At 36.7% G+C, this 25,678-nt stretch overlaps 1 protein-coding gene across 4 annotated transcripts in view; it reads left to right on the forward strand.

Annotated features, from left to right (window-relative positions):
* Stag1 (stromal antigen 1) overlaps nt 1-25,678 on the forward strand; it is a 344,086-nt gene that overhangs the window by 290,062 nt on the left and 28,346 nt on the right. For all 4 annotated transcript variants that reach the window (XM_028788047.1, XM_028788048.1, XM_028788049.1 and 1 more), the window contains 4 exons: nt 4,425-4,505; nt 20,511-20,603; nt 22,087-22,261; nt 23,815-23,954. In XM_028788047.1, the coding sequence (XP_028643880.1) occupies nt 4,425-4,505; nt 20,511-20,603; nt 22,087-22,261; nt 23,815-23,954 (489 nt within the window). The remainder of the gene's footprint in view (nt 1-4,424; nt 4,506-20,510; nt 20,604-22,086; nt 22,262-23,814; nt 23,955-25,678) is intronic.

The following is a 25,678-nucleotide window of genomic DNA, read 5'->3' on the forward strand; positions in this document are numbered from 1 at the left end:
CCCAGCACTCAGTAGGTAGAGGTAAGTGGGTCTATGAGTTCGAGGCCAGCCTGGTCTACAAAGCTAATTCTAGGACAGCCAGGGCTCTATACATACACACACACACACACACACACACACACACACACACACACACACACATACACACACACACACGCATACACCTGTCTTTAAAAACAAAACAAAAATTATTCAGGGTTATCCTTGTCTACATAGCAAATTTTAGGTCAGCTTGAGCTACATCAGGATCTTTCTCACTCTTAGTTTGCTAATGAGAAATTAAAAGGCCATTATATAGTTTTCATTATAAAATTATGAAAATGTTCTAGCAACAATTTTATGTTTGTTATTTTAGTGCTAGTTTCTATAATAGATTAATCTCAAATCTCAATTTTTTGAACAATTTCAGTATAAGAATATATGTCTCTCCAGTGCTGTGAAGTACATTTAAGGAGTAGAGTATCATTGCCCTCCCAGTAATTCAGAGTTCCTGGACTTTGATGTCTGGCAAGTATAAGGCTAAGAAATAAATGACACAGAAGGCATTCTTGCTTAATTTACCCAAGAATGTTTGCAACAAATTAGTGTTTTGTTCCCAGGAAGAACAAATATAAGAACAAAGAAGAGAACTGAATGAAAATCTTTGATACTTATTTACCACAACACTGGTTTTTCCAGCAAGATAGTGTTAACAAAGTTAGGACACAGAAAAAAATCTCTTTGGCCTGTTTAATTTTTTTACTGCTGGTCCTACTTTATCTATACTCCACGGGCATTATATTACTGGATAAATGACTTTTAGGCAAATTAGGGATGATATTTTTATATGGGGGATAAAACACAAAAATGACTATTTAGCTAGGTTGGAAAGTTCTGAATTTTCTTTTGACATTTAGTCGGCTATATTGTTATATAAATATGCCAGTGATAAAGCAAAATGTTTCCCAGTCAGTGACAGCTAGCTTTTTATTTTAAAATAATATAGTAGAATTCTTTTAAAAGTAAACTTGTGTTGCCTGTATGTGGGATATGTTCTTCTAGCTGGGCTCCCTTGTCTGGCTTCAGTGGGAGAGGAAGCGCCTAGCCTGGCAGACTTGAAGTGTCAGGGTACTCAGGAGAATTGAATAGGTCATGGCAGAAGGATTGTGAGAAGGAGTCACCAGGAGGAAGCGGTGAGCGGGACGTAAGGTGAATAAGTAAAATATATATACATATATATGTGTGTGTGTGTGTGTATTAAAAATGATATTAAATAAATCAATCAGTCTTGGGAGAAAAATATTAAACCTGTGAAGAATACCAATATGTGGAACTAACTGTCTAGCTTTCCACATACCCACCACCAAGAAGCTTCAAGAAAATACTTTGAAGAACCACTAGTATAATGAGTCTATAGGAAAGGAGTTTATGTTTGATACATTAGAAGAAGTGATATAAACAAAATTAAGCAATTTTGAACATTATTTACTTTCTTGATCTCCATTTTCTATTATTACTATTGATCTGAATATCTGTATCATAATAATTTAACAATTCATGTTCTGAATTTTAAGAGGGTTTTTTTTGGGGGGGGGAACAGGCTTCTTTTTTTCTTTATTTATTTACATTCCAAATGTTGCCCCCTTCCTGCTCTCTCCTCCCTGAGTTCTTCACCCCATTCTCCCTCCCCTTTGTTTCTGAGAGTGTGCTTCTCCACCCATCCACTCACCCCCGCTGCACCCCTGCCAGCATCCCCCTTCCCTTGGGCATCAAGTTTCTACAGAATTAAGGATATCCTCTCCCACCGAGGTCAGACAAGGCAATCCTCTGCTACATATGTGCCAGGGACCACAAACCAGCCCACGTTTGCTTTTCAGTTGGTGGCTTCTGTCTCTTGGCGCTCCCGGCGTTAGTTAATGTTGTTCTTCCTATGGGGTTGCAATCCCTTCAGCTTCTTTAATCTTTCCCCTAACTCTTCCATAAGGGTCTCAGTTCAATGGTTGGCTGTATCTGCCTCTGTCTCAGTCAGCTGCTGGTAGAGCCTCTTAGAGGATAGCCATGCTAGGCTCCTTGTCATGGGATGGATCTCATGTTGGGCCAGTCACTGGATGGCCTTTCCTTCAGTCTCTGCTTCATTTTTGTCCCTGCTTTTACTTTAGACAGGAAAAATTCTGAGTCAGAAATTTTGAAGTTGGGTAGGTGGCCCCATGCCTCAACTGGAGCCATGTTTATCTACTGGAGATGGTCTCTTTAGGTTCCATCTCCCCACTATTGGGCATTTTGACTTAGGTCACCCCCATTGAGTCCTAAGAGCCTCTCACATCCCAGATCTCTGGGACTTTCTAGATGTTCCCTCCGCTCCCCACCCCAGCAGCTGCATATTTCCATTCATTCTCCTTGCCCTCTACACTTCTCTCCTGTTTCCTCCCACACCTGATCCTAACCCCCCCTTTCCCTTCCACCTCCCTTCTTCTACCCATATCCCTCCCTCCTTCTGCCTCCTGTGATTATTTTCTTCCCTCTTTTAAGTGGAATTGAAGTATCCACACTTGGGCCTTCTTACTAGATCAAACCTAGGGCTTTGTAGGCTAGACCAGCTCTGTTGCACTAAGCAGCACAGTAGCTTACTTCAAGGCAAGTTTGTAAATCTTGTCTTTTCCTTCCACTAAAACCTTCTCACCTGTTTAAATTAGAATTTATTCAAAAGTATCTCAAGACTCCAAGGTATTCTATCAGAGGCATATATATCCCTAATGGTTTTATTGCGCTAATACTTAGATCTTGACAGTATTTCAGGAAGTTTTTTTTCTGCAATCTGACATAAATCAATCTTTGTTTTAGTAGGACCATGACATTGTCTCATTAATGATTCATCAAAAGCAGCACTTGTTCCTCATGATTCTTACAATTTATTTGGAATTTCCACCGAGAGATATTATGACATCCTTTGCTTGTGTTATCTGAAACCTAGTACCTTAAATTAGCAGAATTACTTTTACTTAGTTTCTGCAGCATTCTATTTGTTGATTTTTTTTTGTTGCTGTTGTTGAACTTAATAGCTATATGTAATTCATTTGTATGGTATTGTAGTTTATTGTGTTTTCAAAACACCAGATAAATTTGTTGGGTAAAATAATAGAAAATAACATTATATACACTTCACTGCAATAAGTGTCTATTATGTATTTAAACTAAAATATTGAAAGACCTGTTCCGTGCTGGAGGTGTAGCTCATGCTGTGTTTAATGTGCAGGTAATGGTGGAGGTCTGCCCCAACTGAACCTTTATGTTATGATGCTTGACTGGTTTTACTTTTTTGAATTTTATTCTTTATAGAGAGTAGGGACCAAAGATTTGAGCAGGATATTTCATGAAACAGGAGGAATTCAGTTACAAATGTTAAAAAGTAAGAAAGAAAGGAAAGGGTGGATTAAAGTAGGAGTAGGCATGCACTGGCTGCTGTAGTGGTTGGTTGATTGATTGATTGATAACAAAATCACTATGTAGTTCAGTCTGGCTTAGAACTTGCCGTACAGTCCACACTGTCCTGGAACCCCATTTGCTAGATAGAGACATGAACCACCATGCCTGCACTTCCTTAGTACTTTAAAAGTGTTAAGAGGTCCCAGACACTAAAATTTCTGAAAACCTATCCCTATAAAAACATGTGCACAGTATACCAAGAGGTGTATATAAAATGGTTAATATTAATGATCCATAATGATCTAAAACTCAGAGCATGTAAAAATGTATCATCAGTAGAGTAATTTGGGGTATATTTTAGATAATTTACTTTACTAAAATATAACAATCTGTAGGTATATGCACTATGCATAAATTTTAAACATAAATGATAAAAGCAAACTCAAAGGAATACATATTACATTTTTATGTATTGCTCATAACTGTTCATAGTAAAGTTGGAGGATGCATGTTAGATAATGGAAATATAATGACTAATGTGTATGTCAGGATCACTATTCAGTTTAGAAGGAGGAAACGGCGCTGGCATGGACTCTTAACAATACTTTGATGACATGGGTGGTGGCTCCCAAGGTTACTTTGGTTTATTTTAGTTCATTAAGCATAAAGCTTTGTTTATGCAATTTTCATACAAATATTATATCTTGCTTTGAAATAGAGTATCTCATTTAAATTTAGACAAAATAGTTTCATCAATTTCTTTTTAAGATTAACAAAAAGTATTCATGGAACTACATTGTTGTTTAAAACAGCATTATCTATCTGACTTGATATTCTCAGAATTTTATTTATTTTCATAGTTGTTGATTTATGATCAGTCTATCTACTATGACTCTATAAAACTCAGTTTTAAAACTTCATTATGAAATAAAGCCTATAAGTATTATTTATCTAGTACTGTGCAAACAAATTATCTCTAATTTAAACTTTTTCATTAAAATTTTGTTTTTCATTTGATACAGATAGTCGTACAAGCACTGCAGTGTTCCCATTACTCAATTCTTTGGCAGTTGGTGAAAATTACTGATGGTTCTCCTTCCAAAGTAAGTAAGAGCTTCTATAGGCAGAGGGTTTATAGAAATAATAACCATACTAAACTAATTTAATATGTTACATAAATTATTATCTTTCTAAAATGATAATTTATTCTTAATCAGTTCTCACTTTATGCGTATGTGTGTTTGTGTGTTGTTCTTCAACCAGTAGTTACAAAACATACCATTACACTTGTGTACAAATATATTTTTTAAGAAGCACAAAATAAAAACATTTGTAAGAAACAGAAGCACTACTATTTCATTTCTGTTAAAAGACAAAAGGGTGCTATAACCAAAGCTCTTAAAGACAGTGAGACAGAAGGGGACGACGAGTCTAACAATGTATAGCTTCTGATTCTGGACTAGGGTAGTCAACATAAGCTACAAATACCTTGATGAGTTTAGATCTCTGATCGTATAAAACTGAATAGAAAACACAGGACAGAAAATGAAAGTAAAACATTACTCTACTTCAGTAGTGGATACTGGCTTTTTTATAGGAAAGTAAAAAAATTAAGTTTTTTCATTGATGGTCACTTCTTATCTAAAGTCTCACTAAGTCCCTTGAAGATACAGGCTGTCTAATATCTCTTTCATAAATTCAAGATCTGGAAAAGATAGCTCTGATTCAATGGTAAACAGATACCAGCTCCACTTGTGAGGCTTTAAAACCAAAAGAAAAAAAAATAACAACAACCAAAAAATATCTTAAAGGGAAGAATGTCTCTGATCAAACTTAGAAACATGAACTAGTTTTCACATTGAACCCTATGTCAGAGGTAAAAATCTTATTGAGGTTTTAAGAATTCTGAAGTGATTTCCTCAAACACCTAACAATCAACTCAAATTTTGGTTGGTTTTTGGTTTTGTTTTTTTGAAACAGGGTTTTTCTGTATAGTGTTGGCTGGCCTGGAACTCAGAGATCCATCTGCCTCCCAAATGCTGCGATTAAAGGCGTGAGCCACACTACTTGCCTAAATCTAAATTTTCTAAAAGCACATGGCTTAGAGAATTTTTAGCAAGTACAATTTTACTACAAAAAGAGGGAAATTTTTAAATATGTCCAACATAAATAAATTTTCAATTATCTCGTGAAATTAAGATTGGAACATATAAATATAAAGCAAATATTTAAAGAGCCAGATAAAACAGTTAATACGTGTGAATATCCTCAGTATATGGTCTTAATAGTTATCTCTAGGCAGTAGAATTTCAAACTCTTAGAACAAAAACACTGTGGTTTTCATAGTAATCTCAGGTTTCAGTTCATCCTACATAATGCAGTTGTTAAACTGGTATAAATTTTTGATAAATGTTTAAAATGTCTTCTGTTGTATTTTCTATAGTGACATACTGTCATTGATAAGTATACTGTTAGAACTCAAAGACTTGAAAATCATTTAGTTAAACCTGTATAACTAGATGAAAGACAGAAGGAAGATTGTTGTTACTGTTACCTTCCTGATTAATCACATGTGAATAATTATCCTATACAGTATTTGTTATCAACATCCTGTTTTACATGGGTAGAACCACTGTCATACCAAGAGCATAGACTTTGAGCATAAGCCAGTTTACTCTCAACCTATTTGGTTGCCACTCTTTACACTTTTATATTAAGCTTTTACTGTAACAGTATTGTGGTTTTTATTTTCACAAAATTTCCATGAGCACATTGATCAACTGTTGTTTTTAAATGAAAATACCTTTGGTTTTACCAGTGAACATTCAAGAGCCAGATACTAGGGTGAAAGCCTGCTAGCTCAGCTCAGAAACAGAAAGCACCCAGCTGACCTTCCTACTCTACCAATGTGACAATGTCTCTATACTGCCTTAAGTATCTTTTACCCAAAGACCCTCCTTTCTGTTTACTTCTCCCTGTCACTTCCTGTCAGCTGGTTGCTTGCTCTGCCTCTTGATCTAGGGTTGACTTTATTTCTCTCTTGGATTAAAGGTATGGTGTGCTAGGGCTGAGCCACACCACAACATTTTTCCAGTTCACAATCTTAGGATTCACAGTGTGATCAAAGCAACCAACTCCTCAAAGATCGTAAATGGATACTATTTGTTAGTTGATAGTTTATAGTTCAGTTATGGCACACAGCTAGGATTTGTGCATCATTCTATATGCCTAAGGATATTTAAATAAGTATAATTTTATATGTCTTATTTGTAATGCCAGTTGAAATATGTAGAAGGATACTACTAATGCAACTAAACCCTCAATTTTTCCTCGTTATTTCTTGAAATGTACATATTGATAAATTTACGATTTTTTAACTGTGGGCTTGGAAAGATGGCTTAGTGGTTAAGAGCACTTGCAGAGGACCTGGCTTCTTTTCCCAGCACCTACTTATTAACTCACAACCATCTTCAACTCCACTCTCCACTGCCATCTTGTGGTGGATCAGCCATACAATGTACACATGCATGCATTCATACACATGAGATTAAAATAAATAAGTCAGGTGTTTTACTTTTAAATGTTAACAAGATATTTTTCTGTTGTCATTTAGAAACAATCTCAGAATATATTGCATGAAGTAATTTTGCTTTGTTGAAAAGAAAATGGTAAGAATAGACTGGATTATTTAGCTAGTAGTAAGGAAATAAGCCAGCTGACCACCATTTGTTTCCCTGGGCATTAATTACTTACAGAAACTTATTTAAAATCTCTGAAGATTTTTTTGTTTATTTGGTTTATTTTTGGGTTTTGTTGTTTGTTAGTGGGTTTTTTTCTTTTTTGGTTGGTTGGTTGGTTGGTTGGTTGGTTGGTTGGTTGGTTGGTTTGGCCTTTTAAGACTGGGGTTTCTTTGTAGACCAGGCTAGCCTCAAATTCAGTGATTTGCCTGCCTCTGCCTCCTGAGTTCTAGGATCAAAGACATATGCCTCTACTGCCTGGCTAAAAGTTGAGTTCTTAGTTTGGTGTATGCTCATGTAAAAAAAAAAAAAAAAAAGCTACCAAATATTGCAGAGCTGCATGTCCACCTCTCCACTGGGGTGCCTGGAGCACTGCTGGCTTGCCACTCAGGGGAGGCAGAACACAATGAGTAATGAGGTCTGGAGTGGGAAAAAGCAGAGTCTGGGACAATTGTAGTCCCCAGCCTCCTGTGGTGCCACCGGAGATGATGGTAGATGTGAATACATACACTTTACTCAGGACAAACCAGGAATTAAATACTTTTTGTGGGAAGAAACGTTCATTGGCTGAACACTATCTAGATACCTCATTAGCATCTAGAACTCCAGGTTTTTATGCTACGTGATTGAATGCCATGGTCCTCTCAGTGTGTTATCATGATTACATGTTCCAGAACAGGTAGAGTTAGGCCCTACTACCATTCTCAATTCTGAGTTTCACAGGGTTTGAGCACACTCAACCTTACCAGTTCTTCTTTATGGTGGCATAGTCCATTTCTCCCACAAAAATATCACCAGCTATGGGTAGCCACTGTAAATGTTTTAATATTTTTCTTTTAGTAGCTTTAAAAATAATATTTCTAATCTCATATAGATCCATCATTCTTTTTATTATGAAATGTTGCTGCCAGCTATGGCACACACCTTTTATCTCGTCACTTCGTCACTTGAGAGGCAGAGGCAGGTAGGGTCAGAGCAAGAAAGATGAGAGAGAGAGAGAGAGAGAGAGAGAGAGAGAGAGAGAGAGAGAGAGAAATATTGTTGGTGGGCTGGGGAGATGGCTGTTCCAGTGAACCCATATTCAACTTCCAGTACCCACATGGCAGCTAATGTCAGAAGCTAACTATTTGTAATTCTGGTCCCAAGGGATCTGACATTCTCTTCTTGTCTCTACAGGCAGGCATGCATGCATGCACAGATATGCAGGCAAAACACCATACGCATAAAGTAAAAAAAAAAAAAAAAAAGATATTGCAGCAGGCAATGTACATCAGTTGGTAGAGTGTTTGCCTCACTTGTAAGAGGCCTGAGTTTAGTCTTCAGAACATATAAGCACAGTATTTTGATGCATGCCTATAATCCCAGCTGTCAGAAGGTAGATGCTGAAGATCAGGCACTTAAATTTAAGGTCATACTCAAGTTTAATGCTAGCATGGGCTATGTGAGGCCCTATCTCAAGAAAATAAAAAAAAATACTTGTAGGTATGGTAATGATTGTCTTTAGTGGGCCCAAAGTTAGACACTGTCTCAAAGAAACTTGATTTCTACTGTTTTTTCAAACTTCTTTTAAAAATAAAAACACCATTAAAAGATGCTTCTAGAGGATGTTCATTTATTATTTTACAATTTCATACATATGTAATACTCTTTGATCAGAACCCACCTATTGTCCTTTCTTCTTCCCTTCTCCTCTCATCAGACTCCTTCCCAAAAAGCTCTCCTCCCTCTTTGGGTTTGGGGGTGGGGAACTGCTGCTTCTGCTGCTGCTGTTTATTTTGGTCCTTTTTCTGGCTCATTGGCTTTAGAGTTGCCCGCATGTGTGTAGGTAGGAACTTATTTCCTCAAATAACTGTAAGTTACAAGTGGCTATACTACCAAAGAATGTGGTTTCCCTCACCCCAGCAACCACTTATTAGCTATAGCGCCCCAAGAGTAGGGCCTTATGAGGCTCTCCCCTCCTCTACCCATAATAGAATATTTGTGGGCCTAATCTTGTGTAGGTACTCACAGCTAATGAACATTTGAGTGCAACACCCATTATGTCTAAACTACATCATGTCATAGTACTTCTTATCCTGTGGCTCATGCATTCTTTTTAACCCCTCTTCCAAGATATTCCATGGGCCTGGAAGGAATAATAAAAATGTCCCATTTAGGGAAAGCATCCAACAGTCAGTCTCAGTACGTTGACCAGTTAAGAATTTCTGCATCTATCTCCCATTGCAAAGAGAAGCGTCTCTGACTGAGTAAACACTAATTTATGGAAATACACATAAATATTTAAATGACAGTTTAATACCATGCCTATTTATCAAAACAAGAGTAGTAGGTTCCCCCTGTGACCAGGTGAGCTCAGTCAGTCAGCAGGTTCTCCAGCGCAGGAGCGAGGATTAAAAAGAAAACAGACAGTAAAACAACGTTGTAGCATGACCCCAGCCAGTTCTGAGGCTGAGGCAGGTTTATTTTCTCCCAGTCTGCTTTTATACCATTTTATTTACATGTAAGTATTAAGGTCAGTTCTAAGTTGAGGTACTAGCAATACAGTAGATGCAAATAGTCAAGGAGCAAGCAAGGCAATAAACAAAGTCCCGAGTGTTCACTGTTTTCTAAGGTGCTAATCAGAATGATCAAGATATCTGAGCCTATTTCCCTGTCCTAGCCCAAAGTCATATTCATGTCTGAGGCCTACTTCTTTGTTCTAGCCCAAAGACATATTCCGGCCTGAAATTACTTCCTTGTCATGGCCCAATATCAGATTCCTGCTTGAAGCCCGTTTCCTTGTCCTTGGCCAATGTCAGATTCCTGCCAAGCAGCCCCAAAGCTCTCCATACCCCTGAGGCCCACAACCTCCCCAACCATGAGCTTTTGGCCAGCTTTCAGTATCAGATATGAATTCTTTCTGTAGAACAGTCCTCAAATCCAACCAGAAACTATGTGGATGTTCCCACAGAAATGATGCCACTGTGATGCCATGGCTAGCAAGTCCATATTACAGCTTTCAGAGTTCATAACTGAGATGGTTGATGACCTTTCCCCTCAGCAGCCTACAAAGCAGCTTCTGGCTGAGTTCCAGCCTCTGAGTTCTCTGTCCTGCATCTAAGGTTTACAATGTCTTCAGTAGCAGGGTCTTCTCATATCATGCTGGTAAGCAACTAAGACTAGTGACAGAAGGCCATATTGTTTTGGGGACCTCTCTCATCAACTCATAAAGCAGTATCTTAAATCTGGCACGGAACCTTATGGCTTCTGGAAGCATTGCTGACCCCTTTTCTTTGTTTTGTTTTGTTTTTTTTCCTTGTTTTTCGAGACAGGGTTTCTCTGTGTAGCCTTGGCTGTCCTGGAACTCACTCTGTAGACCAGGCTGGCCTCGAACTCAGAAATCCGCCTGCCTCTGCCTCCCAAGTGCTGGGATTAAAGGCGTGCGCCACCACTGCCCAGCTGCTGACCCCTTTTAAAATGGAGTTTTTAATTAGTTTGCAAAATATTAAGGCTTTTATACATCTTTTGTTTCAGCTAGCACTCCTGCAACACCTTCATCTGTGACATCCCCAGTTAAACCTTTTTATCCCCAGTGCTACCTCTAACCTTCACTTTCCTCCTACCCTACTTTGCATTTCATTTGTTCTACTGTCCGACCTCCTCTAAAGCCTTCTCCCACCACCACCCTCCCATCAGAACCATGGCTCCTGTCTAGCTCCCTGGCCTCTACTGAACTCCAAGTTAAACATACAATTCTAAGAATTCACATATGAGATAGCATGCAGTATTTTCTTTGGGGGCCTGAGTTATTTTACTGACTCATTAACATTTTCCAATCCCATCCATTTTCTGACATACTTTGTAAACTCCATTTTTTTAATAGCTGAATAAAATCCCATTTGAATATATATGTCACATTTTCATATTACTCACCAGTTGATAAACCTCTAACTCATTCCATTTCCTAGGAATTGAGCATAGAGCAATGAACATTGATGTTCAAGTATCTCTGTAGTAGGAGATAGAGTCCTTTGGATATATAACCAAGAGTGATATATCTGGGTCATATGATAATTCTTTTAGCTTTTTAAGAAACCTGCATGCTCATTTCACATGGGATGTACTTGACAACACTCCCACAACCACATCCTTGCCTACATTTGTTGTTGTTTGTTCTCTTGTTGCTCATTCTGACAGGTATGAGATGAAACCTCAAAATAGTTTTACTTTGCATTCCTATAACAGCTAAAGATATTGAGAACTTTAAAAAAAAATCTTTATTACCCATTTGTGTTTTCTCTTTTGAATAGTCTCTGTTTTGTTCCACAACCCATTTTTGGGTTGTATTGGGTTTTTTTTGTTTTTGTTTTTGTTTTGTTGTCTGGGGGGGATGTTTATATTTGAGTTCTTAGTATTTCCTAGACCTGAGTCCTCTGTCTGAAGTATAGATGATAGAAATTTTCTCTCATTCTGTTGGTTACTATATTACTTCTGTTAGAGTGGTAAAACACCATGATCAAATCAATATATGTTAATAAACATTGTTTAATTTGACTTGTGATTTCAGAAGGCTAGAGTTCATAATGGTAGGAATAGCCATGAGGCTGCAGGTATGACAGTGGGAAAGCTGGTGGAGAGTTCACTTCTAGAACCATAAACACGAAACAGGGAGAATGAACTGGAAGTAAGCAAGGCTTTTTACTGTCAAAGGCCACTTCCAGTGACTTCATCTGTAGCAGTATCACACCAACCTTTCTTCCTAGATAGCACTAATAGCTTGGGACCAACTGTTACAAGTTTTTCTGTTTTACAGGATGTTGGCTGCAGGTATATGATACGTTGCATTGGCACTAGGTTTTAGTAAGGTTGAGAGTTTGTTTGGTTTTTTTAATCTGTAAGATTGATATTCAGGCCGCCAGATGTATTCTCCCAGGCATTCCTTTCAACAGTACTCACTATCCAGGTGTAGAATCGTTTTGGAAATAGAGTAATAAGTCCAACAGTTACCCTTTGAATGTTAATCGTCTCAGTAATAATATAATATTGATCAGACTATGTAGTAGTGTATTTGTTATAGGTATAAGGGGCAAAAAACAAAATAAGAAAACATACTATGATTAATGATTAGTATTGGAGTGATGAAAAGCAGAGAAAGAAAACATAAATAGGAAGTGGAACCTATATGGGAAAAAAGTCAGGGGGATGAAGGAGTTTTGCCTAAAAGGAGATGAAGAGATAAAAATGTGCTGACAGATTATGTAAATCAGTATTCTTTCCAATATCTGAGGCTAGTGGTTCTTATAAACCAGATGAGACTATTTTGGGGGGGGCAAGGAGAAAGCAGAAAGAAGGGAAGAAAGAAGTAACAATAATAAGGAAGGATTTAGGAAGAAATGAAATGTAGGGCAAAGACAGGCTATGACCAAGATGGCCTGCTAAAATGACAGTGGCTATTAAATACAGATGGGATAAACATAGAGGAGAAAACTGGGTGGAGAGTTAGGATGTGAAACCTGCCTAGTTGTTGGCTCTCATCTAGACTGTCAAGTTTCTCCCACTGCTGGGCTGTCTTCTTCCATGGGTCCCATTCTCTCCTCTGCCTTGATTTTGGGTGATCAAATTACCCTTGCAGTTGTTTCTAAAGGGCGAGTCTCTGATCTGGTCAGACCTGAAGGGTTTCCTTCTAGGCTCCAATGCAAATGGCTTCTCTGCAGTTCTTGACTGAAATCTGAAATTTCTAATGCCATTTCCCATTGAATGTGCAGCGTCCTGAACACTATTTAGATCTGTTGTGACATTTCTTTTCCACCATAACCCAGTGGTTTCTTTCAGTCAGATTCTAGCAATACAGGCCCTTTGTACTTGGTCTGATATCCTTTAGGACAGCAGAAATCTTATTTAAATGGTATGTTGCCTCTGCTCAGTTGGTTATCATTGCTGAATACCTATAGGGTGCTAAGATAAGGAGGCTTTTTCCCTGGTCTCACTTTGACTGCTGCTGTACTGGGTGTGGCTCTTCTACCAACTGTTTAAAGTACCCATTGCTTTTCTCGTGGCTGTATTCAGCCTTTACTAGCGTATTTTCTGAATACTGTCACCCACCATCTATAATCTCCCAAGAATATTTTAAGGTTTGTTTTTATTTTATGTGTATGAAGGTTTTGTCTACATATATGTATGTGCACTGTGTTTCTGAAGGGGCACCAGGTACCTGGAACTAGATTTACAGATGGTAGTGACCCACCATGTGAGTGGTGGGAACCAAACCCAGGTCCTCTACAAGAGCAGTACATGCTTTTAACCCCTAGCCATTTCTCCATCTCCCCAAGAATATTTTTAATAATTGCATAGTAGTTCATTTTGTAGCTACATAAGAATTTATTTATCATGTTCTTGAATAGTTTGAATACTTTTGAACTTGAATAATTTTGAACTTTTTTTTTTTGCTATGGGATTAATACTACAGTGGCCATTCTCATATAAAAACTTGTTCTGTGTTCTTCACTGTTCCATGTTTTGTTATGCACTTAGAATAGGATTGCTGAGGCAATAATTATAATATACTTAGGGGATATAATGTAAGTTTGCTTCTTTATAGAGAAATTTTCCTTGAATTTGGTTTTCTTCTGACCTGACAAGAGGATTGTCATTCAGGAGATTCTAAATGATAATTATATGAAACTTAAATCAAGTTATGATTTAATTTGATGATAAACCTTTTTTTAGTGAAGTATTTGAACAGATTGTGGCAAAACAGTTTTAGACCTTTTTGTAAAATGTAGGTGTGCTTGAGTGTCAACCTGAGAGCTGAAGCTGTTTGACAAGTCACAAGTCTTGTTCAGTATTCTTTGCTCCAGTGCCCCCTAGTGATGGTTTCTACAAGAAGCTGTCACTGTCTATTCTTATGTTAGCTCTTTCTGAACCTATACAAAAGCTGTTAGCCTGGTAAATAAGAGTTAGAACTAAAAGAATTGACTTTTTCATCCTGAAGATAAAGAATTTCCACTTTTTTTCCCACTTGAGTATTATTCTATAGGGTTTTTTCTTTCTTCCTTTCTTTCTCTATTTCTTTATTTATCTATGGATGTCTTTTAAACTTTTTTATTTATTTATTTTGAAGTTGGTTCTCACTATGTGGCTCCAGATACCCTAGAATTCATTATGTGTACCAGGCTAGCCTTAAACACACAAAGATCTGGCTGTTTCTGCCTTCCAGCCATGCTGTGACACCCAGCATGTTCTGTTTTCTATAATCTTACAAGTATGCTACCCTACCTCATCCTGCCTGTTTCTCTTCTAAACTGCTTTGGAGTCCAATCTTTGCCACTGGACTCTGGCCTAGACCCTAATTAAATCAAAGCCAACATCCCTTAGATTACTATAATTAAATTGTTTATGAAGTACTTGATTAAAAATGTGTTTCTTCTTTACATTTATGACTATAGTGTCTCTACTGCATCTTCCACCTTAATATTTAAACAGACTAAAGAAAAGACAGGTACGGCAAGGCCTGTTAGAAGGGCCATGTCTTTTCAACCTTGACCTTTTCACAAATCACATCCCTAGGGATAAACTGAATGTTTATTTTTAAAAAAAAAAAAGACTCTTTTTCTTTCTTGTTGTCATGTTCTTCCCCCTGCTCCTTCTTTGTAGCTATGAAGAACAAAGTACCTTAGTTGGATCTTTGCACAGAATTCCTATAATAACAAGAATAGCTAGGACCTTTCCATCTACAGTTACTACTCTGAGGAGAAAGGAATGGGCCATGTATTAAGAGATAAAAACTACCCCTAAAGGAACAAAGTTTTCACTATAAACAATTTATTTTACTTTGAGAATCTTTATTTCAACTTTGTTTTTTGAAAGTTCTGTCCTTATAACCTGTTCCATTAGTTGAACGTTTACCTTTGGTCATTCCTTGACTACCAGAGTTTGATAGTTAGGGTTTTTTTCCCTATGTCCAGTTGCAAGTAATTATATGACTCGTCTAGAAAGGATAGGCAAGAAAGATCCAGGTCTTGTATACATTGACACCTTGCTTCAATTCCAGCACTTAGCCCTCAGAAAGCCAACCTAGGTTATGTAGCAGTGAAACCCTTTCCCAAAAGAAAAAATTAAACAGGGAAGGAAAAGGAAAATAATCTGAATGTAACTGTTCATAACAAATTCTGAACTTGAAGTTTTTATACAAATCATCTGAGAGCCAGAAATAAACATTTTCAATATAGAAAAGTAAAGCCTCATGGTTGATGGTTTTGGCGTTTTATTAAGAACATATACTGTGGGGTTGTGGGGTGGACAGGGCAGTACATGGCGGGCAGTGTGTACTATGTTTGCAACCCTAATCCTGGACCTAGTTCTGCTCTTGCTTTCTGGTAGCGTATCTCCCATGAAGCTTTATTTAAGTATTCCTCTGCTTCATTAGTCTGTCAACTGATGGAAGCTGTTTAACCCTCAAACTTAATGAAATATTTCCTCAACTAAGTAAGAGAAAGTGAGGAATGAAAAGATCTATCCTAAATAATTATTACAGTGTAAAAGGGAATTTTTTTTTTATGAGTTTGGTGATGGCCAAAGACTTTTTAAGAATATTTAGGGACTGGAGAGATAGTTCAGCCACTAAAGTAATATGTTTCTTGTGCCATCAAAACACGAGTTCAGATACACTCTACCCACCTAAAAGACTGGCTATGGAAGAGCATGTCTGTACCCCTAGTGCTGGAGAAGCAAAGACAGGCAAATCCCTGAAGCTTGCTGGCCAGGCAGAGTAGCCAAATCAGTGAGTTCCAGGTTCAGTGAGAGACTCTTTCTCAAAGAATAATGTGGAGAAAGACTGAGAAAAACATCTAGTCTTGACTTCTGGCCTATGTATACAAATGTGCATACACTCAATACATATGCACACATATACCAAAGAATATTTAGACAAAACATAACAATCTCTTTTCTGGTTCAAGAATTTGAGATTTTGTCCAACAAAAGTAATGACAAGGGAGTCTTATTTTCCTATCAGACCACTTTTTTTTAAATATATGTATTATCATACTTAATATTTTTTGGCTATGGCAATCTGTTTTCCTTCCTTCTGTGGGTTTCTTAGTTTGAATCTTTTCAATGAGTAGCCTGAAGATACCTATGGAATACCAGCCTAATATTAGTTAGCTCATTATCACACATACACACACACACACACAAGTCATTTCACTTTAGAAAGTGCAAAGATTTTTTAAGAGTTGTATGTCAAGAAATAGACAAATACCTAGTACTTGTTTAATAGTATCAGCATACCCCACTACTTCTCTGGTACTCAGAATAATAGTTTTCCTGTCCAGAAAACAGGAATATTATTACTAGGGCCTGGTATGGCACACACTTTTAATCACAGCACTCTGAGGACAAAAACAGGCATATCTCTTTGATTTCAAGGCCAGCAAGTATTATATAGTGAGACTGTCTCTATAAACATAAAATATAATATTTGTTACACAGTAAGCTTTCAACAAAAGATTATATTGACTCTTAAACTGGCCTAGTTCACATTGTCCTCTACTGTGTCACACAAAAGTTTAGTGTTCCTGTGACAAAATAAAAATTTTTCAGTAGTTCCTTACTGCCATGAGTATAATATCCAAATAATTATGGCATTTTAAATGGCCTCTTCCTTGCATTAAGTGGAAATGGATGCTGTTTTATTCATTTTCTTGCCTGTGCGTGCCCTTACCAACTACAGTAACTTTTTTCAATGGTTTACACTTTTCAACATTCTTTACCCTGCCTAGAATACCTTTTTCTTTTTTTCTTCCTTTCTTTTTTCTTTTCTTTCTTTTCCTTTTTTTTTTTTTGATGAGTATATGGATTTTAGGGGGTTCTTAATTTTAATACAGGGTCTTGTGATAGCACCTGAACTGATTTCCAATTTAAAATTTTCTCTATCTTTCCAAATATTGGCATTATGTCACCATGTGTGGCCTGTGTCAATGCAAAATATAGCTTTCACCTCAAAGCGAATAAGGGATGGTTTATTTTTAAACTGAATATGAGTAACATGTCACAGCAACATGATTTCAGCTATCTCGAACAGCATATTCCACCATGGTAGTGTTTGCATGCTACTTCATTACTTAGAAAACAGTCATGCCAGGCAGTGGTGGCGCATGCCTTTAATCCCAGCACTTGGGAGGCAGAGGCAGGCGGATTTCTGAGTGAATTCCAGGACAGCCAGGGCTACACAGAGAAACCCTGTCTCCAAAAAAACCAAAAAAAAAGAAAAAGAAAAAGAAAACAAAGTCATAAATCAAGAAATTTACCAAATACATGTTTTGAGAACTGCAGATAAGAGGGTTTCATCAGCGTATGGGAAACTGCTTTATGCCTCAGATGCTATCAAATGACATTCATAACTTTGGATTGATAGAAGCTGGGTATGCTAAAAATACATTTTATAATGTTTTTCTAGTAATCAAAAAGATACAAGGTCAGACACAGATGGGCAATGAATTGGTATAATGGAAACTAAAAACACTCAAACATAATTTGGCTGTAGGTCTGCAGTATTTTAACTCTCCACAACCAGGAAATTCTAATTTCATCCTGCCTTACAGAATCTTTAATACTGGCATGATCATATGCTTATAACCTTCTCATTCTGCTAGGAGCTTGCCTACATGTATAACACCTTCTCAGTATCTGTGTAAAGTCAATCCTGGATCCAGCTGCACAACGTGTTACCTTTAAGAATGCTTCCAAGACAACTTCAGACCCAGAATTAATTGTTCAGAATAAATCCCATACTTTCCCCTGTCCTCATGCCACATACTTGTTCTGGTTGACTGTTACCTCAGCTGCCCCCCAACCCCCCACCCCATGCTTTGCAAATGTTTGAGATTGAAAGTTCAAGGAATATTGAGATATAGATTTGTAATTATTTACCTACAAGAAATTTAAAAGTCCTTAAGACTGTCCTTTTCTCGATATGTTATACAATATAGGCTTATTTTTTCTCCAAAATATGTGCTCGTGTTAGCAAAAGTATGTATATTTTTGAAGTGTCATTTGGCTTGTGAAGATCCCAAAACAGTACCAAACAAAATAGTTCTAAAGAATTTTAAGTTTAAATAGAGTAACTTTTAAAGTGCTTTTCATATGGTCCTTATTCAGATAAGTATTCTTCCTTACTCTTTTAAATGCCAATATAATGCTGAATTATATGCCTGTATATGGCTTATTTGTCTGGAGAAAAATGAACCCTGGTAGCATAGTCCTGGTTTCAAAGCTTAATCAGAACTGCCCTTCCCTACGGGTCTGTGTTTAGTTTGTGCTATGATTTCAGGAACAGGGTTTCATTTGAAGCCCACAATGATTCTCCTACTTTAGCCTTTCAAATGCTGAAATTTTAAGTACCACCACTATACTTAGAGTTTTTTGTGAAGGGGGGATTTCTGTTTGCGGGTATTTGGTGGGTGGGGTTTGTTTTGAGACTGGGCTCTCACTGTATTGTCCAAGCTGATTTGAAATTCTTGAACTCAGATCCTCACTACCTTCTTAACTCCTAAGTTAGGTGCTACTAACATGTCCAGCAATAGAACCTATTTATTTTTCCCACACCAAACTGCATCCAGCTTTATTTAAAATATGAACAATCATGTGATTTCAGGCAGGACATAGGCAAGCAATCATTAACAGTTTACAGATCTTCCAAACTTCCTTCTTGTATGAGCTACCGAAGTCAGAAATCCAATGAGGTGTTGTTCATGCTTTGAACAGGAAAAAGACTGATTTTTCACATTACAGATGTTTATTTTTTTACAAGCTGACTTTGACTTGCAGAAAATGAAACAAAAATAGCAGAACGACCAGTCTGAAGATTCACAGTCTTCTAGAAAAGGAACTACTCTTCTTTTGAGGAAAACCATGTCAGTGATGTTGCTGAGAAGTCTGAATCTGCCAGTACACTAGCAAAATCAGTTTTAGGGGTCTAAGTTCCAACAGGTTTCTGTTTTTAAGGAGTTAAGTCTATGCTTGTTGTAGAGGGGGAGGATGTTATAAAAATGTTGAGTTTTGTGGTATGCACAAGGCATTTTGTGCCAAGGTGACCACAGTTTAGCAGACAACTTTGCAGATTTTTCCCTGTTGGCTTCTCTTTTTTTTTTTTTTTTAGTCCCTGTTGGCTTCTTATTAACAGGGCTTTATCTCCTGGGTGCTGGATAAGTTTTCGTTTCTTTTCAAAGCTCAAGTTTAGTCTCTAGTACCAAAGAGGGGAGAAGGAAAAAAATTTTTTTTGAGAAGCCAGGTTTGGTAACAGATGTCTTTAATCTCCCTCAGGAGGCAGAGGCAATCAGCTCTCTATGAGTTTTCAGCTATCCTGGTCTAGGTGGTGAGTTCCAGAACAGCCAGGGCTACAGGGCATCATAGTAAGACCCTGCCTTAAGAGAAAGAAAAAGGGGCCTGAAATAAGACAGCAGATTAAGGGTACTTGCTGCAGAGCCCAGTGACTTGAGTTCAACCTTGGAACACAGTGTGGAAGTAAAAAATTGACTTCTGCAAATCATCCTCTGCCTTGGCATGTACACACATTCACACACAATAAACAAAAAAAAATAGCTTTAAAACAAGAAGAAAATAACATTTATCTTTATACTTTTCAATATTACCATGTGTAGAATATTATCAGACCTGTATAATGAAAAATCATGTTTATCTCCAAGCTTAGAATTAAGTCACATGCTCCTTTTCCCCTAACAACATAGCAAGCACTACTACACTGTGCAAATAGGAAACATATTTCTTGCTAACTTATTTTCTTTTCAGTTTGCTGCTGCACTTCATCATCAGTTTGAATGTTTAATTATTATTCCAATTACATGTTTGCGTAGATGTGTGTGTGTAGATGTCTGTGTAGATGTGTGCATGTAAGTGCAAATGCTGGGAAGGCATTGGACCTCCTGGAGCTGGGACAGGTAGTTGTGAGCTGCCCAGTTTGGGTACTGGAAGCTGTACTTGGGTCCTTGGAAAGAGCAGTACATGCTCTTAACCACTGAGCCATTTCTTTAGTCTTACATTCCATCATCTTACTCCTACATTATGTTTTATAGAGCTAACAATTCTAAGGTCAGCTTAGATAACTCTACATTTATAAAGGAAAATCTTTCTGAATATTCACCTCACGCATTTCATTATTAACTATTGCTGGATGTATAGTAATGTTGGGTTCTCTACCCTTTCTATTATGTTCAATAACTAGAAAATAACTGTACTAATTGGTTCCCAATAATGAGTTTAATTCTGTGGTTTCCTTTACAATAAACAAGTTGGACTATTTTCTGTTTATTATTTCTTGGATCAGTTTTCTGGGACATGATTATTCATGTTTGCATATTTGAATGTGTTTTACAGGAGGATTTGTTGGTATTGAGGAAAACAGTAAAATCATTTTTAGCTGTTTGCCAGCAGTGCCTATCTAATGTTAATACTCCAGTTAAGGAACAGGTAAGAAAAATTCTTAAGTTAATATTGCTCTGTATTGACTATTAACAACCTACATGTATTGAGGAACACTACTAGAATATGTAATTTTTCAATATTAGCATATATGCAACCTTGAGTTCTGATGTCTAGATATTTTAAAGTTCTTATACTTGGCAAGTATACTGTTGTCAGCTGGAAGACTTAAATTCAAACTTAGAATTTTCGATTCCTAAGAATTCTGTGCTAAAATATTCAGGGTCTAGTTAGATGACCTAAAGCTTGCATTGACTTCTCACCCTCAGCTCCTAACACCAGCAAGAGCTTCATTCATATATACTTGTGTATGTGTATGCATACATTACACGTGTGAGTACTTCAGCCCATGTATGTAAAATATATCCATACCACTCCTCCCAAGTAGCTGGTCCCCTGACTGCCATAAAGTACACACGTGGATATTGTGTAGCTATGGAAAAAGGCTCCTGGCTTTGACATACTCTTTGAGAGCAGTCTACTCCTGAATCTGTATACTTGGGTAGTAGTATAGAACTCAGCATTTAGGTGAGGAAATCCTTATAACAACAGACTCTTCCTAAAGTGGAACCCATGAAATTGAAGGTTTTCCATTATAAAAATTTATAAATTATTTAATTATGCTTTCCTATTAAAGAATACATTAAAACAAAATGAAATTTTTATCTAGCTTTTTACATTTGTATTGGGCTAGATAATAAGTCAAATTAAAAGATATTCATCCTTTACAGTCTTTTCTCATAATAAACTGCCACAAGTCTCTACATAGCAGTTACAGATGATCGTCCCTAAGGCTTACTCTGTAACTCTCCAGAACCCACCATTAGTTACTGCCCAAGTACCTAGCTATGGCCGTTAGACCGAAATCTTGTTTCTGTTCTGATAGATTTTATATCCAAAGTAGTCTGGGTTAAAAAATATTTTCCTGGATTCCCTTGAAAGTGTCCACCTTTATAAATAGCTCTTCATGAGCATCTTAATATATGGTCTGAACCTAATTTTAATCCTATTTCTAAAACATTTTACATTAGTTTTTTAAATCTAAATAGTAGCTTAAATTTTTAGTACTACATTATTATTTGTTAAAAGTTATGATGATTACTTGATTAAGTAGTATATAGTTGATTTCTAATGTCATCTGTTAATTAATCCTATATTATCAGAGTTGAACTTGACTTTTTTTAAACTCAAGCCAAAATCTTAGTCTGCTGGTTTTTAGTAAAAATACAATTAGAAAATAATGTCTTCAATGTAACCACTGTATAATGAGAAAAAAAATAATTTCATTAGGTAATTAGTATGAAAAGTTGAAACTTAAATTCTTATGGTTTTTATTTTGGTGTTGGTATTGAAATGTTATAACTTAGTATGTTTCCCATTACTTTGGTTTGTACATATTCCTGTTTTCATAATTAATAGATATTCCTATATTCGTGTACTATTCTGCTAATCAATTCTTCTTGAATTGCAGGCTTTCATGCTGCTTTGTGATCTTTTAATGATTTTTAGCCACCAGTTAATGACAGGTGGCAGAGAGGGCCTTCAGCCTTTGGTGTTTAATCCAGATACTGGACTCCAGTCTGAACTCCTCAGTTTTGTGATGGATCATGTTTTCATTGACCAAGATGAGGAAAACCAAAGCATGGGTACTTAAAACTTTTTCACCTTGTCACCCTTAAAAGATAGCAGTAGTAGGTAGGGTAAATCCAATTCTAAAATTTACAGAGATTTATCTGTTCTTAAAATAAGTTGGATAAAAATATTTAAGAAATAACCTGAGTGTGGTAGTAGTGCATGCCAATCATACATGCTAATTGTCAATTCAGCACTGCCTGGGCTACATAGTAAATGCTGTGTGAAGAAAAAAAGACTAATCCCAAATAACAGTGGGCCAGAATGTGAGACCGTCAGTACACACATATGCTATCATCTAGATCTTTGAGTGTAACTTTTTCTAGAGTTACAAATAGATAAGTCAGTGTGAGGAAGACAGTATTTGTTATGAACATTTTTACAAACTTTTAAAAGTACATTTCAGTGGGGGCTGAAGATAGGTCAATGGTTAAAAACACCTGCTGCTCTCCCAGAGGGAACTGGGTTCAATTCCTATAACCTATAGGGGAGCTTACAACCGTCAGCAATTCCAGTTCTAGGGAATTTGATGCCCTCTTCTGATCTCCTTGAACACCAGTCAGGCATATATGTGCAGGCAAAACACTCATACGCATAAAGTAAAATAATTTGAGGGGGGTGTGTTCTTTTGGGTTTTCGGTTTTTCGGGAAAGGGTTTGTTTGTGTAGCAGAACCTAGGTTATCCTGGACTGGATTTGTAAGCCAGGCTGACCTCAAACTCACAGAGATCCAGTGGCCTCTGCCTCCCAAGTGCTTAGATAAGTAAAAATTAAAATACATTTTGAGTCTGGAGACAGAGAGCTCAGTGTTTGAGAGCACTTGCCGCTCTTACACAGGACCCAGGTTCAGGTCTGGCACCCATGTCAGGACATGTGCCATATCCTCACATAGACAAATACATACATGTAAATCAGTAAACGTTAAATATGTTTATATCTATAATTTTTGACCAATTATATAATCAAATGTAGCACACTCACCAAAAATAAAACCTGACTGTTTTCAGACTCACTCTGTAGACCAGGCTGGCCTTGAATTCATAAAGATCCACCTGCCTCTGCTTTCTCAGTTTTGAGATTAAAGGTGTGTGCCACCACCACCACCTATATTTCCATTTCTCTTTAAAAAAAAATAAAATAAACAAAAAACTCTTTGTCTATACCTCAGAAATTTCTTCTCTGGGGGAATATATTAGCATATAAGAATTGCAGAAATTAGAAAGGGCAGCATTTTAGGATAAACAGTATGTTATGAGGAAAATATAAAAGAAGCAATGTCTTTAATTTCTTTATCCTAGCACTGCTAGAAGGTGGGAGTCTTAGTTCCTGATGTTTATTCTGAAGTAATAAGCGTAATATTTTCATCCATTATAAACTAAATTGGCTAGGGTTGCAGTTCATTGACAGAGCATTTACCTAGTAAGTGCAAAGCCCCTATTTGGTCCCTAGCCCAGCTAGCTAGATAAATAGATAAATAAACCAGAATTAATATTCAGCTAGTTTTCAGTTGTACACATTCTCTGCAAAAAGAGACTAAATTCATAACCAACCTCATTTTCTGTGGCTAGAGGGTGATGAAGAAGATGAAGCTAATAAAATTGAAGCCTTACATAAAAGAAGGAACCTACTTGCTGCCTTCAGCAAACTTATCATTTATGATATTGTTGACATGCATGCAGCTGCAGACATCTTTAAACACTACATGAAGGTATTGTTTCATATTTTGTCCTTTCTGTATGGTAGAGAAATAGGTAGTTAAGATGAGTAGATAACTAAGATAGCTTTCACAAATGTATGGTGGGTAATTTTGTGATAAAGTCTATCTCTCTGGTAAATATACTTAAGTTCTTTATCAATTTGTAGTATTAATTATTCCATACTGTATGAGTTCCTTGCACTCTGCTGCCCTCTCTCTTTTCTGTGTCATTTCTTGATCCTGTAAAATAAGTGCTCAGAACTGTTAATGGTATGCCCAGAAAGGGATAGCAAGGAGACAGCAGCACTTCCCAGTATACATACCTTGTTTTCAGTCAGAGGGAATATTTTCTTTTGTTTCTTTTCTTTTGTTCTACTTATGTCTTTAGCTGTTTTTATATCATCTGATTCCAGTTTGGATAGATAGCAGACAACTTTAATACCAATCCAAATAAGAATCTTTGTGCACTGAAGATATGGCTAACTTTATGAGACTCAGTGGCATTATACATGCCTATCACGTACAAGTCCTAAGTTTCATCACCACACTATGAGAGAAAAAAAGACTTTAACAGAACTTGAAACTTTAAAACAGTTTTAAATTTAGGTGTGCTCTGCTAGGGAAAAAAAATGCATTTAGATCAATGTCTCTCACCCTGCACAAAATAACTTATAATAAAACAAAAGCCCTAATTTAGAACCCAAACATTGAAACTGATATATGAAAACCTTTTAAGATACAGACACTAGCAAGAACTTTCTGGATAGGAATCAAGTAGGAGTGGAAATTGCTCAAATTAGCAAGTGGGTAAGAACTTGACATTAACAAGCTTGGGCATGGCGAATAGTCACCAGAGTGAAAAAGCAGCCTATAGAATTAAAAAAAAAAAAAAATTACCTGTTTAACAGGGCATTACTATCTACAAAACAATAAGGACCAAATATCAAAACTGTCATTCTACAAATAAGACTGTTAAGTAAATAGTTCTCAAAAGAATAAACACAAATCAAAAATAAATAGTTTTTTAAGTATTTGACATCCTTAGCCATCAAGTATGTGAATCAAAACAATTATGAGATTCCAGTTCACGTAAATCAAAACATGATCATCAAGAAAACAAATGACACCAAATCTTGCAAGGATGTGGAGGAAATGGAACCCACATCATATTCGTTGCTGATCAAGTATGTACTGGTGTGTCCATTATGAAAATAAGTGTAGAGGTTTTTCAAAAAGTTAAAATAGGACTACCATTTGACCCAGCTGTACCGTTCCTGGGCATATATCTGAGCATTCTCTATACTACCACAGAGATAGTTGTTCATCCGTGTTCACAATTGCAAGGAAATGGAACCAGCCTAGATGGCTATCAGCTAATGAATGGGAAATGAAAAAGTGATACATATATACAATGGAATTCTATTCAGGTATGATGAAAAATGAAAATTTCAGGAGACTGTGTTGATCCTTGGCTCAGATAAACAATACCTACATGTTCTCTCATTTGCTGCTGACCCTTGCTTCTAGTTTTTTGTATAAATGAGATACTGAGTGCAGGTGTAAGCCATGAAACTGAAAAGAGGCTTCATGGGAGAATTTAGGAAGAAGGAAAGTGTGTGTTAAAATGCCATAATTTACATAATGAAACTTTGTACTTTATATGTTGGTTTTAAAAAGAGAATGTCTAGTGTAGGGCCATATACTTTTATTTGTGTGTTTTGTTTTTTATTTGGGTA

The sequence above is a fragment of the Grammomys surdaster genome, unplaced genomic scaffold, assembly GCF_004785775.1.
Source record: "Grammomys surdaster isolate TR1022 unplaced genomic scaffold, NIH_TR_1.0 125698, whole genome shotgun sequence".
NCBI classification, from domain to species: Eukaryota; Metazoa; Chordata; class Mammalia; order Rodentia; family Muridae; genus Grammomys; species Grammomys surdaster.